This window comes from Astatotilapia calliptera, chromosome 2 (genome assembly GCF_964374335.1).
Source record: "Astatotilapia calliptera chromosome 2, fAstCal68.1, whole genome shotgun sequence".
Lineage (NCBI taxonomy): Eukaryota > Metazoa > Chordata > Actinopteri > Cichliformes > Cichlidae > Astatotilapia > Astatotilapia calliptera.
The window spans coordinates 6,862,501-6,881,598 of NC_137423.1; the positions used below are offsets into that span (position 1 = coordinate 6,862,501).

Below are 19,098 nucleotides of genomic sequence, written 5' to 3' on the forward strand. Positions count from 1 at the left end.
GAGCTAAAGGTGTACGTAAGCGGCAAACTCTTTTTTTTTTTTTTGGCCAAATCTTCATATGAATTTCACTCACCAATAAATTGGCCCCTCTGGGTATTCACTTTAATTCCTGGAGAGTGGGATATTGTGGGGTATTGTGGGTTCTGGCCAGATCTTTGGTGATTTGTGTGTGAGTGTGAGTTCGCTCTTTTGATCACTGCCTGGACTAATGAAAGCAGATACAGGCACATGGGAGTCAGAATAGGAAAGCTGAAACTGTAGATACTAGTACAGATGTAGTGTAAAGAACCATGTTTCGAAGTGAGCTGAGCTACTGCTGCTTTTTTCTCTCATTTCTCGTGAGGAAGAATTTGGAAAAGAAATAAAGTTTGTTCTTAGCGTAATTTTTAGAAGTTGGCCAGCAATTAATATTAACCATTCCCCACCAACTGATCAAATCAAATATAGAATAGAATAGAATTCAACTTTATTGTCATTGCACATGTCACAGGTACAGGGAAACGTACAGTTTGCATCCATCCAGAAGGGCTTTAGCCATGATATAGATATATTACAATATATATTCGCAATAATATAGATATTACAGAAATGGGTCTATTATGGTATGTTATAGTGTACACAGTATGAAGTATGTTATGAATATTCTATAACTATAAGTATGTACAGGCTGTACATCTAAATGTGTTTACGTAGAAATAAGATCAAGTTCAGCAACATCTAAAAGGTGTATTTCAACTTAAGTTAACCAGTGCAGACAAGCACAAAGAAGTACACTAAAGGCTTTTAAAACCTGAATTAATAGTTTGCTAGAATTTAGCAGGATAAAGGTGGGTACACCAGTAATCACTGGGACCCAGGTGTGTCTCAGTTTTTGTGCGTGCAGTTCAGAAAGATGATAATAATGAAGCCAACAAAATTCCCCTCAATTCTTCTGCAAAATCTTTAAAGCTGTAATTTAAAGTTCCTGCAAAGTCCACTCAATGCAGAAGCTATCAGAAGCAAACCTTTCTCTTTTTTCTGTTTCTTTTTGCTTAAATTTTACTTGTACTTTTATTCATGTGTTTGTTTTAATGATGGCTTTTAGGAGTGCCATTACAGAGGGCACTCATTTACTTGAGTGACAGGTGTATCAGCTTATTATTCAGGTCTTGTTCCGCCATCGTGACTGCCAGCAGTGAAACTAAATCTTCAGAAACTGGTTGATGAAGTTGTTTGTTTCTAGTTTAGATTGAAATGTATGTTTTAAAAAGCACCGTCGTATCCTGATCATTTAGTTTTCAATATGTTCCATCTCCACTGTTGAAATACTCGGGACAGACACATATTCATACAGAGTTAGGAGTAATTGTACCCATCATACCAAGCGGACCCTATAAACAGTGCTGTATTATAAATAATCAAAACATCATTTTGTTGTTATGCCTCGTCAAGGACAGATTTATGTATGGCCACTGTGTTTAAAACTACATCTGGAAACTTTTGAGTTCTATTATAATAATTTGCATCAGCTTTTTTGGATTGATCTTTAATTGTAATACATTAATCTACAGTAGCTTGCAATTTTATCAGTGAAATCAGCAAATATTTGTCTGATAAATGTTTTTTTGTTGCTGAAGAAATAAGGGACGATAAAAATGGAAATGTTCTTTTAAAATAAAGGCAACTCATAACTAATTACAATCAATGAATAAATGGACTTGCATCACTGGTGGAAAGTAAATGTCCATGTTGTGGGAGTATGACAAATATACAATAATGCAAATATTGTGGGGACAACTCATAAATGCACAGTAACTCCCATGAAATGGCTATTGCAGAATCTATAGTGCATAAGGAGACATATACTATATGCACTGTGTGTTTTGATACAGTGCATTGTTTGAGTAAAATTAATAGAGACAGTCCTAATATCTTCTGCAACTGGAGAGAGCATGGTAGAAAAAGTATTTGGATCTTAAGTAAGACTATACATAGTCAGAATACACAATTACACTGTGGCATTACAAGCAGGGGTGTTTCTGGGAGGTTTTTTGTACATTTGACATTTTTACTAGAAATAAAAACCAAGCAAAAAGAATGAACTATTTAAATATATTTTTGGTTACAAAAGTAAAGAATTGTAATTTTAGTAGAAGTAAATATCCTTTGTTGAGGGTTTGCAAAGCAATGGAGTTAGAACATGTCAAGCAGTGGACTAACCCACTGTGATGTGCATGGAGGGAGTCCATACTGCTGGTAACTAATAGGCTTTCACTGCATGTAATATTATTTAAGATTAAATAGTGGGACACTGTCACCCCAGGTCCCCCCCTTTACTCAATCCCTGGTTTCAAAAGGGGAAAAAAAACATTTGCACACCATTTGGCTCCTATTTAATAATTTTAATTCTTAAAGCATTCCTACAAAGGCAACGTCTCAATCAGTCGTATTTTCTTCAGGCACACATACCTGTCTTAAATTGGATCCAAATACTGTGAAGAGTTTCCCGTCTTTGAATACATATTATGATTTTCTTTTTCTTCTTTTTCCTTTTATTTTTAACAAATTTGGGCTGTTACCTAAAAGATTTTGCTTCAATGTGTGCACACTTTGTCTTTTTTACTGTTTGTTATTTATTGTTGTGTTATTTAGAGAGTCTAAAAGTTTATTTGCAATGGCCTTTCCTAGATATGCCTTTAAATAACATAAACCTGGGACATATACACGATAGGAAGAACGCAAACAGTTTTTTAAAAGGCAAAATAACAAAACTTATAGTACAGTGAAGCATCATAATAATTATGGAAGTTGCATCAAAGATAGATTTAAGCACAGCAAGCACGGCCTGGTCGTGTGATATTTTATGAGGTCATCATTTGTCTTAATCTACAAGGAGTATTTTAGCATTTTAAGTGCTTCAGTAGATTAGGTTTCCCCACTGCTGAGCAGCGTCCTGTGTCCTCTCACTTTAAGTTTGCTGCACATACCCACTGACATTTTCTTCATTGTTTAAACTTTTATATTTGGACCACTGCCACGCATTTTAAATTCTGAGTATGTGGCTCCGAATTTGTACTCTGTTGTTTGTGTGGCCTCTTGAACTGAGTGCCTCTGTCATCCCTGCACCATATGTGCCAGCATTTAACTACTACACAAATTGTTGAAACATCTCTGCACAAGAGATGCCAAGACAAACTTGTATACAGTACACTCAGCCTAATTCTGCTTGATGAGTGAAGTAATTCAGATGGCAATCCGCTGGCTGCCAATAATGTGCACTAGTTCAGTCCCCCTGTCACTCATGTTGGTCTGCTGATGGTACAAAAGGACTCCCTCGCTTCCCTCTTGACTTGCTCCACACAGAGATGTGACTGGAGATAGAATTATGCATTTTTCATGAGGCTCCAAATGCAACTATGCTCACTGCTTCTGCTCAGGCTGGGCTATATTTTGCTCTGTCGATACCTTCAGCTTTTTATGATTTGAATGCTCACTCGTGGTGTGGCAAACAAGCTTAGCGAATAATCGTGTGTTTTTAGACGCCCTCATATAATTGCTGTTTGGCTTTTTGTTTTTAACTTTCTTCTCATTTAAGATCTTTTCTTCCCTCCTACTCATACTGTAACATTATAGCTGTATTTCAGTTTTTCTAATGATTTGTATGGGGTCAGTCCTTAATCTTTTGTGCACGTATTGACATCTTGATCACTCTGTACATATACGCAGTTCGTAAAAATATAAATTATGGATTGCATCTGCAGATTTTGGCTATAGCTTTCAGACAGTTCTCATTATTTTTGTAAATGTTCTCTCCAGGCCGGGCCGTTATACATACGTCGAGGAACATCATCAAACCCACTCAAGATAGAATAAAACGGAACGGTGTCTAAATTTTAATGAAATGACAAAGTAATACTGATTAATTAGCTCACAAATTGACAAGAGTGTGAAATGAAATCCAAAAAAAGCTTCTATTCAGGTTCAGGGCACAACTGTAGTAACAGTGTTAAGTAGGTGCATTTATGACTGGAGGGTGTCGATTGTGCATAACCAGTGAATGCCAATTAGCCTAATTGGTTGTAGATAATTCGTTTTGTGGATTACAAACATAAAAATTAAGTGTGTGTGTGTGTGTGTGTGTGTGTGTGTGTGTGTGTGTGTGTGTGTGTGTATAGATATAAAGTAAAACTATACTTTATATAACTCGTTTTTACTTTTCATTTCTCTGTTGCTAACTTTAGGCACAAGACCCTCAGGTGCTGGAACAACTGTCCAAAAACATCACTCGCATGGGCTTGACCAACTTCACCCTCAACTACCTCAGGGTAAGTACTGTGTGTGTGTGTGTGTGTGTGTGTGTGTGTGTGTGTGTGTGTGTGTGTGTGTTTGTGTGTGTGTGTGTGTGTGTGTGTCTGTCTGACAATGTCTATGACTGTCATTCTGCTTTTTGTTTTTCTTCTCATCTTGTCACACTTGATGCGCACTGAGGAGCAATTCTTGTCCATATTTAAACACAGTAATTCATGTTTCTCATAATTTCTAAGTATCTTGTATGCTTAGACTGAATAAACTTATATATTCATGTTTTGTCATCGTTAATGTGATCTTTTGGCACTATTACATTATACGGGCTACGATTAATCTTTTCTATTTGCAGATATATTGACTGTTTGAATATATAAGTTTGACTTGAACATCATTTCTAGACATTGTTTCCACTCCTCAGTTATACTGTTAGTGCAAATGTACCTATTTTCTCTTTTTTTTACTAGCTGCTGCTGTTATTTATGTGCTGAACACAGTGAAACTTAAGCGTATAATTTCAAAAGTGCATGGCATCAAAACAAAAAGAAGTACTTATTCATTCTTTACTGTCTGCATATACGTGTTTTTGTACCTGACCGCAGCAATATAATTTACGGAAATGGGAAGTATAAGCCGACTGAATACATTAGTGATTATTTCACAACGCTCTGTTTGTGTTTTTCGACACCACAGTTGACTGACAGCTACGATTTCCAAATGGGAGAACAAGAGCGAGCGGGAGAGAGACGGGGAGAGGGAAGAATTAATTGGATACAGAAAATTAGCATAACGTTAATGAACGCTCCCTGTTGAGACTCATAATTGTGAAATGGCGCGCGAATCAGGGAACGGCACCTCCGCTGCTTATAATAACTGAGTGAAGAAAGACACACAGAGGGGGTGAGAGGGAGCAGGGTGACTGTTTTTGTTTTTCTATAACAATGATCGTCGATACAGAAAGTAGCTGCTATGTGGCTGAAAAAGAAAAAAAAAATCAAGTATCTGTAATTAGTTGCTAAAGCTTTAGTTTCTGGTCTTTCTCTGTTTTGTTGATTCATTTGGTCAGTGCTTGGCAAATGAAACAACGATTGTGTCTTGCTTTCTGTTTGCTGACACCATGCATTTCATGGAAGAGGTTAAGCTGTTTGTGTCTAAACAGTCGCAGCTTGACTCGAACTGTGTCAGCCCTCCGAACCTCAGATGTATTTCAGAATACAGTGTGGTTTTATTTCAAATGGAACAGAAAATGGGAAACACAACAAATGATTTAGCGTTGTTTTGAGGTTTAATTGAATTTCAGTAATAATGAAAACAAGCTGCACATTATTTCATGTGTTAAATAGTAATATTTGCGAGAAATTTTCGGTTTAAAGGGGCGTCAGGAAGGCTGAAGACTCATTTATCCTGTAGCGGTGAATCTGTCTGTTTTCTATAGGTGCATAGATTTATGATCCCATTTCAGCTGATAAATGTGATTTTTAGGTTGCTTTTATTAGACAGTTTCATTTCTTATTTTTCACAAGAACAACTGCCAACTGATTTCCTTTCTTTCCAACACCCAATTAACCGTCTTACGATCCCTTTAGATTCATTGTCTGACCTCTTGTAGCAGTCCTGATATTCAGGTTGGGAATCACTGCTGTGTAGTCACTATTTTTCACTTTGCAAATGATATTTTCCCCTTACTGTTATCTGAAGGTGTCAAGGTAAAATACACCCTTTCCTCACATTAAACTAGCAATAATGTGTGTCTGGAAAAGACCTTTCCCAGTGTTTATCAGTCCTTCTAAAGAGACTGACAGTTTCCTGGCTTAGGGGTTACAACCGGCCTTTCTCTTACTCACAGAGGCACACACACACACTTTCTTTTTTTTTCATTTGGAGTATTTAAGCCTTTCCATGTATTGGAGCTGCCGACTTCCTACTATTCAGCCTGAAAATAGCCCTTGTTTTCAGGCTGAGAGCCAGGGCTTGTTGGCTGAGCTGGGGAGGGATATTACTGTGTCAGAAGGGAACTATCAGAGGAGAACATGGGATTAGTCTGCTACAGGGATGTTCACTTTACCTCGAGCGGCATGGCATCAAAACACTGCCGTCCTAACAGAGGGAAAAGCAACAGACGTGGTTATGTTTATGTAGGATAATTTGGCGTTAGCAGCTGAGTCTATGGTTGTTAGAATGACTAAGTTTAAAGCCCCTGTCTGGTCAGTGGTTTGAATATCCATCATGGTAAAACATGATTCCTGGTATTGCTGTCGACTTGAATAAAAGCCTCCAAAGCTATTGTACGGTAATCAAAGGAGCAGTGTAGATAACACATACAGCCCGTGATAAAAATCTCCTTCAAACTTTAAACTTTTCTTAGTTTTTCTTCTTCTTTTTTTATTCTGTGTTGCTGTACAGTACATCTGAAGATGGGATGAGCATGTTGATTAGAATTGACATCAGAATAGCAGGAATGGTGTGATGCTGAAGGTCACATGAGATCATTTGAGCATGCAGTGAATGATTAACAGTCTCCTTTCTCTCAGTAATGACTGTTAGAGTGCCCTTGAGCAACCTACTAGGCCACGCCTACTTTGACTGCAGCAGTTTTCACCTTGTATCACAATCTTATTGGGATACAGTAGAAACAACTATTCGTTTTCCGGTTGGCAGCACTATAGTTATGAAGCTGCAGTGGCCCAAATGACTGACACCAGACTGAAGACATTATTTGTTGTATGATTCTAGCATGTTGTGAAATGTGTTACTTCAGTCTTCCTAAATGCATCTTGGAACAAAAGCTAGCAGCAGTTGTTTCAGTAAATATCCAGTGGCAGCATATGATTGTGTTATATAGATAAAACCATCTAGCTATGAATATTGATAGGAATTAGAACCTGTAGAAGCAATTTTATGGTATATAACTCCAGCAGTAGAGTCCTAGAGGCAGTTTTCGCCACTCCGTAGCCATCTTGCTAACACCTCTAAGCAGTTATGTGGGCAATTACTTTAAAGTTGCTATCTAAATAAATTGGGAGATGGGCACTTCATCGGTCTTCAGGACATAAAAAACACTTGTAGGATCAACAGTAAAATTTGATTTAAAAATGCTTTAAAGTTTGGTAACTTTACACAAAATAAGTTTTAAAAGCTTGAATCCATGAAAGTTATGCTTTTATGTTTGAGTTTTAACTTTAGCTGTATAGTTTCATTAAAAGAGTTCAGAGTGCCAACTGATCATTGTGGCTGAAAAAATGACAATTCATACTACAAGAAAATGGATACATTTTATGTACATCTCTGTTAAAGTAAGAAGTGGATACACTAGCTACCTGCGTGGTAGCCAGTGTGAATTCATTCTCTACAGCATCAGTTATAACCGAGCAATTAATTGGCTCTAATATATAATTTGGATGTTTGATTGTGATATTGAAAACAAAATAAATTAGATAAAACAAGAGATAAAATATTTTCCTATGATGCTCTCATTTTGCTTTGGTTTTTTTTTGTTTTAGATTGAGCATACCCTGGGGCACTTTTCAACTCTCCCTGAAAGTCCAAGCTGTTTCACTGTTTAGTTTAGCTCAAGCCAACATGAGCTTTTGATCAACAAGAAATATCTTGAAAAAGTTCATTTGGCGTCTCTCTCTGGCGTCTACTTTTGGTTGGTTGTTACTTCAGCTCTACTTGCGACTGCTGTGCTGACAGCTCTGCACATCCTGTCTCTTTGGCAAGGACTTCATTATGCTCAGAACGGAATTCCCTGCATTTTAAAAACACGTGTCTGAAAATATGAATGTGTAACAAGTCATGTGTACAAGTCAAACCATACGTGGAAGTAAGGCATGAAACACGTTGATATCAAAGCATATGAGTAAATATTATGTTACTTGTTTATTAAGTATTCTGCTTTTGTCTAGCCCCGGTCTGTCTCCAAAGTGAAGGTCTGCAGGCCAGCTTACAAGACAGGTTTTAAGCTCAAAAACACCCCCTTGTCTGCTCCTAAATCCCAGTGAAAACCTTGTGTACACCCCCACATCCACCTCTTTTTTTCATTTATCTCTTACATTTAAAGTTAAGTTTATGAAAGTACCATGTAAAAACACCCATTTTTCAATGTCCAGTAAACACACGTTTGTCGAGAATAATGTGAGCGATCAAGATTATAATATTAACCAAAATACTTCAATACTTAATTCTTTTTTCCCTTCTTTCATGATCTGTCTCCATCTCATCCTATCCCTAGCATCCTTGTCGGTCACACCACCTTCTGCATTTCACTATATTTACCAGCCTTCTCTCTTTTCTACATGATATCTCTGTCTTCAACATCCTTTTCCAAATATAGCCACTATCTCTCCTGTACACATGTCCACTCCACCTCAGCCTCACCTCTCTAGCTTTGTCTCCAAATTGCTCTACCCAATTACCAAAGCACTGTAATTGTGATTTTTTTTCTTCTTCTGTATTCCACCAACAACACAACTGGCATAGAAAACAGGTTATTTTTTTCATTTATAAAACTTTTATTGCCATGTCGCTCACTTTTAATGTATTTTCTATTTCCTGCTTACTCTGTTTTTTGTTAACAACGTTCATCATTGTTCTCTAACTTTAACCAAAAAGTTATTGTAGTTATTGTAGTCAAACTTTGTGATGCCCTAACTCAAACAAAACCCTTTTTCCCTAGGAGGGACAAAAATTCTTTTCATTTATCAGTTTTCAAAAGCAAATTGTGCCACTGTGTTGATGCAGGCCTTGATCGGAAAGTGCTTATGTGAACGTGTTAAAGATGGCAATTAAGTATTGTGTTTTTGAATCAGCCTCAAGTTGTTCTGCGGGGTAGATTTTTCAGACCAGAATGTAATATAAGGTCAGAATCTAATTGTAGCCTGTGTCAGGAGAACATCTATTTCACTTAAGACAATTTCAAGTTCTTATAAGCAGTGCACTCCGTGGCTGCAAATTGCAACACCACCAGAGGGGATCTATTCCACATAGCACCTGCATGTGCAACCTCCAGAGTCAGCTAGTCCTGAGAAGTAAAGAACAAAAATATTCCATGTAGAAATTAACCAGTTTTAACATTTTGACTAGTTTGTTAGATTAACTGATAATTTTAATTTGGCCGTCAGTGTGAACGTGAGCTTGAATGGCTCTCTATCTCTCTTTGTTAGCCCTGTGATTAACTGGTGACCTTACCAGGGTTTACCTGCCTTTCAGCCTCCCTGTGACCCCAAGTTTGATAAGCAGTTTACAAAAATAGATGGATGGATGTTGCAGAACGTTTAATGCTCAATTTTTCCTAGACAGACAAAAGTGAGTCAGAAAAACAGAACCGTTTTATTCAGTTAGAGGATATGAACCAGGCTAGCTGACTGGAGTTTGATCCTAGTATTTTCCTGTGATTGGTTTAATGCAGGCAGGCCTGCAACTGGCCAATGGCTGTCCTCCAGCTACACCAACAAGCATCTGGATGGTTACTGCTGCTGAACAAGTTGGGCTGACCAACTTGTAATGCTATCCAGATGTTATCTGGATAAGCTTATCCTGATGTATTTAAAATGACAAGACGACCCCTGATTCCTCCTACAAGATATCACCAGAGATTTACAGTTTTCCCCTAGATGAATACTGTACTTAAAGTCTCCTTAAGAGCAGAATATTGTTGGAGGACAGTGTGGGAACGATGAGGCCAGTCTGAGTTGGCTGTGTCTAAAGCAGAAACACTCAGACACACACATGTCCAAGTTTGTGTGCATGAATTTGAATTTTCTATGAATTATAAACAGCTCAACAAAGACTGCTTATATTTAAAAGCCTTACCCTGCACATCATTCTGTTTCTCTGTGAAACACTTTCTAATAGTAACCTGTTTTCTAAAGGTACTATATTAATAGTATCCATAAAACCTAGATTTACTGCCTAATGAATAACTCCCAATCTGTATGTGCATGATTAATTAGACAACAAACTCATAATTTTTATGTTTGTTTGTTCTTTTTACCTTAATAAAAACAGCAGCGGCATTAAGATGACAGTGTCTGTCTCCTCTAACGAAGTGTGTGGCTTGTGCTATTGTGTTTGCAGTTGTGTGTCATCCTGGAGCCCATGCAGGAGCTCATGTCAAGGCACAAGACCTACAACCTCAGCCCCCGGGACTGTCTCAAGACATGCCTATTCCAAAAATGGCAGAGAATGGTAGCCCCACCAGGTAACTACCCATTACCTTATACACAGATTTAGAAGAATGTGTTTTCAGTTAAAGCTGTTTTACTGTGCAGTTCATGTAATAATAATTAATTGAAAGTGAACATTTGATGTTCCAAGTGGCATTAACTAGATTGGATAATGACAACATCTTCTTAAATGTTCAGATCCAAGCCCAAGATCTAATTGTTTCCTCTACTGAGCTTTTAAGATTCTTCCTTTTAACAGCTTTTAATTCCAGCCCGTCACTCTCTGTGTGGGAATCTGAATATTTTCACTCAGAATGTGTTTTCATTGCATCATTTATGTTCCCAAATTTGCCATTATATGTCTTAATCCCATAAATATGTTTTGCCTGTCAGGTATATGAAATTAATCAGAATTCAGGGTTGCCTCTTGAATCTCAGCCTTGCCAATCTTAACGAGCCTCTTAGCTTTCTATGATTGATGTTTGCAGGGTGGTTTCTGAAAAGTACCAGGCTTAAATTGGCTGTGTGGTTCTTAAGCTGGAGAGAAGGAGTAAGCCGAGGTTTTTTTGGGAAGGGGGGGGGGGTTTGGATACATCGGAGTGGCTGCAAATTACAGCAATGCTTAGCGAGGCGTGACGAGATGTCTTTAAAAACCAACACCAGTCAAAAAGCCTTTGACTCAGACCTGTGTAACTTTAATTAAGAGTGCTGGGTGTAATCAAACTAGTAGATCCAGCTCCCTGGCCAGCGGCTCCCCAGCGTCGACGACGTTCTTCAAAGAAAAGAAAAAAGAAAACAGAGAGGGAAAAAAAACAGAAGGCATTTTATGAATATAAAGTCTTAGGGAAAAAAACAGACTCCTGTATTGATAGTTAATTGTGCTCATGGTATAAAAATACAGCTTAATATGAAATCCCCCGTAGCTGCTAAAGATTCATCATATACCAAATAGAGTTATTTATATATGTTTATTGTGTTATTTGGCTTGGTAGCGTTTATGTGGGAGTGCTGGCTCTGAACCGCCGTGTAAAAATTAAGTCTGATTCTTCCTTGAGGTCAGGGCTCTGAGTCCGTTTCACCATCTGTCTTTATTTTGACATCACAGTTGCCTGATCTTTGCAGTTTAGCTGGAATTGGGGTTTTCCTTATTGGTTGCGTGTTATTCTCCTTTTCCTGCAATTCTTCTCCAGCTTGGAAACTGGTTGGGATTTAGCCAGGAAGGAAGCCACGGGCGCATTTATGCTCTGATAAATCCTTTTGGTGGAAATGGAAGCGATTTTAGTGCGTCACTGGTTCAGCATCGGAGGAAACCAGTCGGATAACAGAAATGATTGTCTCTGACAATGGGCCCGCTTTTCCTTTCTTTCTGTTTTTTTGCACACACGTCTGTCAAAGTCAGGAATCAAAAGAGAAGAAAGACTGATAAAAATTCCTCTTGTTTTGCCTCTGATTTATAGTTTCAGTTTTGTTTGTATCATGAGTCGCTGGTTGTTATAACTGAATATGAAAGCATCTCCCTTGGTGTGATTAGTAAGAACCTCAAAAAATGTATTTCATTTTCAGACATCTGTTTGAAGATCATAGCAGTGTTTTCTTCTCTCTCTTGAGATTAAAAGGAATAATGTTTTCTAACAAATGTTGGCAGGATTTGCAAAATCTTGTATTCATAAATTATGCACTACATAAATTATTTTGTTAATACTAGAAACACTAAGATCTCTATTTAACCTGTGCCAGTGCTTTATATCTTTTTTAATAATAATGGTTTAATAATTTAATTGCACTTTCAGGACTCGTGTATGGCTCATTAGTAGAATAATATATTTCATTTAGTTTGCACAGTGGTGCACAGTGGTTCAATAGCATCTGTGTGGCATTGAATGTTCAGTTATTTCTCTCCCTTTTCTGTGTCGTCATCTCTGGTCTGGTCTTCTTTTGTCTTAAATTGTTTAAGAAATGATCCAACTTTCTGAGTAAAATAAAACTGATTTTGGCTCCGGTTTCAGCTGGACACCCACAGAACTTCAAAACGGAAATATTTCCCACAAATCACAAAAAAGGTATCTTCTCTCTTACATTGTCTATTGTCTGCAGCCTTAAAAGAAAACAGCACCCTGGTGCTCACCGGGATGCACTGAAATATATTTTGTGTGCAAGTTTTTCATGGATGCTCAACTGCATGTCAATAAAATAGTCCTCATACCTGTACTGAATTTAAAAAAAAGATACAGGTTAGATGATGCATGTTAAACCATTCTAAAACAGAGTGATTAAAACTATACACACTCGTGCTCAGCAATTCAGACGAATGTGCAAGAATGCATACATAAAAGCATATTTAGTGAGACAAACACAGATGGGCTTTCTGCCTCACTAGAGCAGTTTTAATCTGGTTCGTGCGATTGAGGAACACCACAGTCGGTGCTGTGCCGAAATCATTAACAAATTTACATTACGATGAGCATCAGGGTCCATTGTTGAGCATTTATGCAAATAAAAAAGGGGTTCTTTCTTACTAGTGCATGTCTTGGAAGATGTTAACACTCGTGTGGTTTCACCTCAGAAGAAAACAAAGCATGGGTTCTGTAGAATTTGCATAGCCCGTTTTTGCATGTGTTCTTTCTGCATGCGTGCATGTACTCTGGCCTTTTAAACATTTCTGTCCATGTTTTTTCTGTATCTGCATGTAACTCTGACAGTCAAAGCGTCTACTGTTTGACCCCACACACATATATACATGCACACTGCATACTGCGCACACCCCTACACCTTGTCTCCGTCTGTATGCATTATGTTCTTGGCATGGCCTCTGTTTCTCTTTGCTGGTCGCGCCAAAGCTGAGCCTGCCCGACAGACAACCACGAAGAGGAGGAAACGGAAGAACTCAGCCAGCAGCGCCAATAGCAGTGTGGGCACCACTGCAAGCAAGAAACGCAGCCCGGCCACCAACTTCAGCCTCTCCAGTCAGGTACCTGTAAGCATCAGCTCCACTTTCCCTCCTCTTTTTTTTTTTTTTTTTGTTGCGAAGTCTTCACATGCAAGTTTAGAGGGTAACAAACAGGAAATTCTGAATGCTAGTGCAGCTATTAAGCTTAGATTATTTGCGCAAATGAGGGTAACAAAGGAACTAAAGTCTCGGTTCTGAGACAAAGAAACCCTGTGGGACGTGAATGAAAACATGTGGCCCCAAAAGATAAAGAGAAAATACATAAAATACAGTACAAGAGCAGGTTTATGAAAAACAAGTAAAAAAGGTGAATGAAACTCTTCTGCTGCTTTTTTTTTTTTGCCGTGGGTTGTATCATGTTTTGTAGCTGCATACTTAATTTTTCTTGAGTATTCAGTATCTCAGAGTAAACTTTATTCTTGTCAGAATACGCATGTTCGAAAAGACCCAGCTGACCCTGTTGCTTAACCAAGTGGCTGAAGCCTGGAGGTTTAAAAAGGAAAAAAAAAGGCTTGAATATCAGGACCAAATGGGAAAATGTGGGTGGGGTAGGTGACACTTTGCCCTCTCTCAGCCACCACGCTTGAAATGCCCTTGAGCAAGAACCTGAACTCACAGCTGTCCAGAGGACTGGTGGCTAGCTGTACTTGCTTTCACATAAATATAACGAAGACATAAACAAACAAGAACCAAGAAAAAACTTAAGGATACTGATTGCTCTCCTTTGAATGAGGTTTCTTGTTTAAATCCCTGAAGTCCAGCAGATGTGGGATTACTGAAGCTGATGCCAACATCCATATACTATAGAACTATACTGTAGCTGCTTTAGAACAGTTATTTTTTAATACATACTCTTGACTTACTAACTTTTTCACCTTTTTGTTAAACAATAAACTTTAAGCACCAGTAAATGGAAAATATCAGAAATATTGATAAGCCAATGTAAATTAAATTAACACAATTAAAACAAGAAGCATCTAAAATGAAAAGAAACAATGTAACCAATAACAAACATGCTGCATATTCAAATATGTGTTATTAACACATTACATTACATATACATTTAATCTATCAACATAATTAAACGTTTTTACACTACAGATATAAAACTTATGTCCAAAACTTAAAAAGAAAACAGCTTTCAGATCAACTTTGAACACCTTTACTCAGTGTGAAACTAATTACAATTGTGTATGAATGCCTGATTTAGCTACAGGTTTCCATAAAAGGCCACTTGACACAGTTAGAGGTTAAATAGCCTCTTAAACAGCTGAGTATCACACCACATGCTTGGCACTCCCCTCGAGGATTCAATGCCATTGTGAGAGTCTGCAAAGGCTGCACTGTCATTCCATACACTGCTTATTATGCACACACTGTATTATATTTACACTACAGCATCCAATTTACTGTTCTGTAGCCACACTGGTGCACTGTTTTTCAACACACATTTCAGTGCCGTTGAGAATGCGCCAATTCCAAACATAAAAGGAATTTATTGACATTAAAGTGTCGCCGGTTACCATTAATGTGTGGCTGTCTTGTACGTAGGACTAATACTGCTTAATGGGAAATTTGAGGTTCTAATGCTTTTCTATACAGCATGTGCGGAACAACAACCAGATCTCCCAGAAAAGATGTTTATATACTGCTGCTTGCTTCGAAAGAAACCATAAAAATCTTTATTATGCTTCTTAGGGATGTTTTTTTGCAGTGTAGGAAACTCATGCATGTAAGCACTACACACAAAGTGGTGTATAAAGTGCAGGACACTGGAGAGTGTCTGTGGTTAAGTTTAAGCAACAAAAACACTTCAGAAATAAAATCGTTTCAGTGTAATTTTAATAAAGTAAACATGCAGTAAACGTGGTGTTTCTTTTGGCTTTTTCAGTATTTGACAAAGATCGTAATCTTTTTCTGACTTTTACCAAGACCTTTAAGTCGGCAAAATATAACCACAAAAAAGTTCAAGGGTCCTTTCAAACTACAAGTAGAGACATGTATTATTCCACGGTTGCATATTGTAAAGGGAAAAAAAGCAAATGAAAGGTCCTCCATAAACATTCTTTGCACAATGGCAAATTCACTAATTAAAAACTATTTGAAGTAAATGCAAGTCATTTCTAGGATACAGGGTTGAATAAAGGGACATTATAGAACTTGTAGAAACTTTACATCCCATTAGGTTGAATGATTTCAATGCCGGATCGACTGGCTGCCTCTCAGTTTATGCAGGGTTGTTGTGTTTTTTTTAATGCTGCTTTTCTTGTTTTTCTTGTTATTCTAATTTTACTCTTGTATAAGGAACAAACTCTGGGTCACCTCTACACACGCTCACGCTGTATTGACCCTCTATATTCTGTCCTGTGGTTAGCCGTCTTTTTAGTTTTGTTGCCCTCGCTCTCCTCTTTTACCTCCTTCCCTCCATCTCGCACATACATAATGTACAACTCACACACATATACACAAAGCACACGCAAATTGTTTTCTCTCTAGAAGGCAGTGTGGCTCTGTGCCAGCTCTCATTATTACCGATATCTGTATACACCCTCCACCCCCCCAACCCCATCCTCCCTCTCATGCACACTCTCTACTCCATCACTACTGCCCCCACCACCTCCTTCCCACCCACACGTACACACATAAACACACACAGACGCGCACACACGCATACACCATCCGTACCACTCATGTCGTGCATTCACACGCCTCTTAAAGACTGGCAGCGTGGCTGGTAACATGCTGGTTACATATGTTGTGCGCCTGCTGTCTTTGTCTGAGAAGTTGTTCGTTTGTGGCTGAACACAAGCCTACGTGAGCCCAATAACAATAAGGAGTGGACCCTCACAAGGGGAAGGGGGGTTACCAGTGGCTGGAGAAGAGGAGGTGTGGGGGAAGGAAGGTGGTGGCGTGTTGGGGTGGTGTGTTCATGGAATGAGCAACACTGACCTCTAGTGGTTTAAATTAAGTTTTGCGCACATGTTCCTTTGCCCAGCAGGCATCTCAAACAGCAATCCCCAGTTAGTTCTCATTGTAAGATTGTCACATAGGGAGCATATTATAGAAGACATATCGTAGAGTAAAGCCTTAATGCGAAGTCTGTCCAATGTATATAAACAACAGAGCTGTAACTGAAGAGAATTTGAGCATAACATTCAAAGTTCTGCAATGAGAAAGGAATTTGAAGTGCCATAGACGTGAGACATAACAGAAGTAACTCTGATGAGTGTTTTATACACATCTTTACTGATAATTTGGAATTTGAGTATGTTGTTTAATAAATCCATTTGTCTGACGGCAGAATTGTACACATGAGAAAATCTACAGTGAACATTCAAAAGTATCTATGAATCCAAAGCTTGGGTCAGCCCTATTTAATTATAATAAATACTTCTTATATTCACGCACCTACCCAATGTGTATTTATCCACCACTGAAAATAATAATAAAGCTAAAACTTAAGGGTTTTTTTTAACATAACAATACATTTGTGACTTATTTATGTCATGCATGTTTTTAATAACAGTAAATGATCTCAATGCTTTAGAAGGAATTAAAGGCTTTCGTCTTTTTCCCCCTTTTTTAATGTAGCATCAGGGAAAATAAATATAGTCATGAAACGTACGTTATATTTAAATAGAGAAGGAACAGGGATCTGGTAACATTATTGTCTTACTTCATGCTGTGTTCTTATCTTTGTTGCTTTAAGGGACAGTTGTGTCTTCTTATCCTGTTGTTGGCATCACTATCCCATCTAAATCACACTTGTTGTTTCGGAGGCCTGTGGAGAAAATATGTTCTCTACGCTCCACACAGCTAATCTCTGTAAAAATATGGTAATGACACTGCTCAGTGAATGAAGGGAGCAGGGAGGCGTTCATCCCTGAGTCGGCCTATTCAAAACCTCACCGCTTAGCTACTGCGAAAGCTAACTCTTAACGAGATGAGTAGACAAGTAGACACTATTAATTAGCTCACAATTAGTGCTCCCCAGTCTCAGACTAGCCACCAGCTGTTATCACCCGAGGGATTTTTTTCTTTTTTTTGAGGGGGGGTGCCCAAAATTGGCCAGAGGTAGGTTGACAGGCCTCCTCACAGGAACAGATGGTGAATGCAAGGCTTGTTGGCAATCAGCACGTTTTTAGCTAATGACTTAATTAGCTATGCAAATTGACAAATCAGTGTGGATATTGTCATTTAGTTGAAAAGCTCACCTAAATTAATTAGCCTGATTAAGGCATAGTGGGGTGTAGAAGTGGTCGCTGGGGGGGTTTTGGGGATGGCTTGGATAAATAAACTGCCTCTCCTCATTGGTGCTTCCCATCAAAGATTGCGTGTGTTTTACGTGGGTAGTTGTAGGGTGTGCTAAGTTGTCTAGTTTTATTTGTATGTTTACATCAATGATTGCTGCGTGTGATCGTGTGTTTGCCCATACAGAAAAGAAATAGTAAAAACTTATATGTGATTACTCATGAAAGTGGCCACTTTCATGAGTAAATCATATAAGGCTTACATGATTTACTCATGAAAGTGGCCACTTTCGCATTACTTTCATACATTGTTTTAGTAAGTATCCAAAACATACAAGTTTCATTATATAATTTTTCAAGGGATCTTATATCTGTTTTCACACTTATATGCTTTTCATACAAGTTTCACACAAGACAGATACAAACTTTATAAGATTTATATATATCTTTTCCATATGGGTGCTCTCTGCTCTGTGTGATTCGGGTCTGTAGCCAGAGGCTTGTGTGTGTGTTGTGTACTTCACCTACAGGACTAATCTGCATCCGACTGACTGTGTTTATGTTCAGGTGTGCGATTGTACAGTAAATGGTAAATGGCCTGTATTTATATAGCGCTTTACTAGTCCCTAAGGACCCCAAAGCGCTTTACATATCCAGTCACCCACCCATTCACACACTGGTGATGGCAAGCTACATTGTAGCCACAGCCACCCTGGGGCGCACTGACAGAGGCGAGGCTGCCGGACACTGGCGCCACCGGGCCCTCTGACCACCACCAGTAGGCAACGGGTGAAGTGTCTTGCCCAAGGACACAACGACCGAGACTGTCCAAGCCGGGGCTCGAACCGGCAACCTTCCGATTACAAGGCGAACTCCCAACTCTTAAGCCACGATCGCCACGTAAGCTTATCTAGGTTTGTGTGCCAGTGTACTGTTTGTCCTTTGTATGTGTGCTGCAGAGGAGATGGCTGAGGAGAGCGAGATCTCTTAAGCAGGGCAACGTTGACACACATGGCCAGTGAAGCATGTGCTCCATTTAACTGAACAGCTTTTTCCCAGGTTACGATGGATGTTGTTGGGGCTCGCCAGTCGGGGGATGCTTAGGCAGCCAAAGCGAGACACAAAGACTTAGAAAGATGCACAAATAAATAAACCTGTGATTGATTCAGAACCTACTGATCAGTATTCACAGTGATTCACAGATTCCACTCCAGTGATTATGTTTAGTCAAAGTGAGGATGAACTTAGCAACGTGACAAAATGCAAGCTCACACATGGGGCATCCCCCTCCATCAGGATTCCTTCACATCACAACAGTCACCGATATCAGTGGATAATAGATAAATCTTTCTCCTTTAATTCCTTGACCCCCCGTGGGAGGGCCATCTCTGTGAAATATGTCTTACATGATGAGCATTGATTGGGATGGGTACAGATGCTTAGGCACTGGAGG

General features: G+C 38.7%; 1 protein-coding gene across 4 annotated transcripts in view; it reads left to right on the plus strand.

Moving 5' to 3' along the window:
* The window catches only part of ldb2a (LIM domain binding 2a), a 110,732-nt gene that overhangs the window by 88,461 nt on the left and 3,173 nt on the right, over nt 1-19,098 (plus strand). The window contains exons 5-8 of one of the 4 annotated variants that reach the window (XM_026183047.2): nt 4,221-4,304; nt 10,360-10,483; nt 12,455-12,508; nt 13,286-13,422. In XM_026183047.2, the coding sequence (XP_026038832.1) occupies nt 4,221-4,304; nt 10,360-10,483; nt 12,455-12,508; nt 13,286-13,422 (399 nt within the window). Of the gene's footprint in view, nt 1-4,220; nt 4,305-10,359; nt 10,484-12,454; nt 12,509-13,272; nt 13,423-19,098 lie in introns of all 4 variants that reach the window. The other 3 variants (XM_026183056.2, XM_080304782.1, XM_080304785.1) reach the window with 3 other exon arrangements.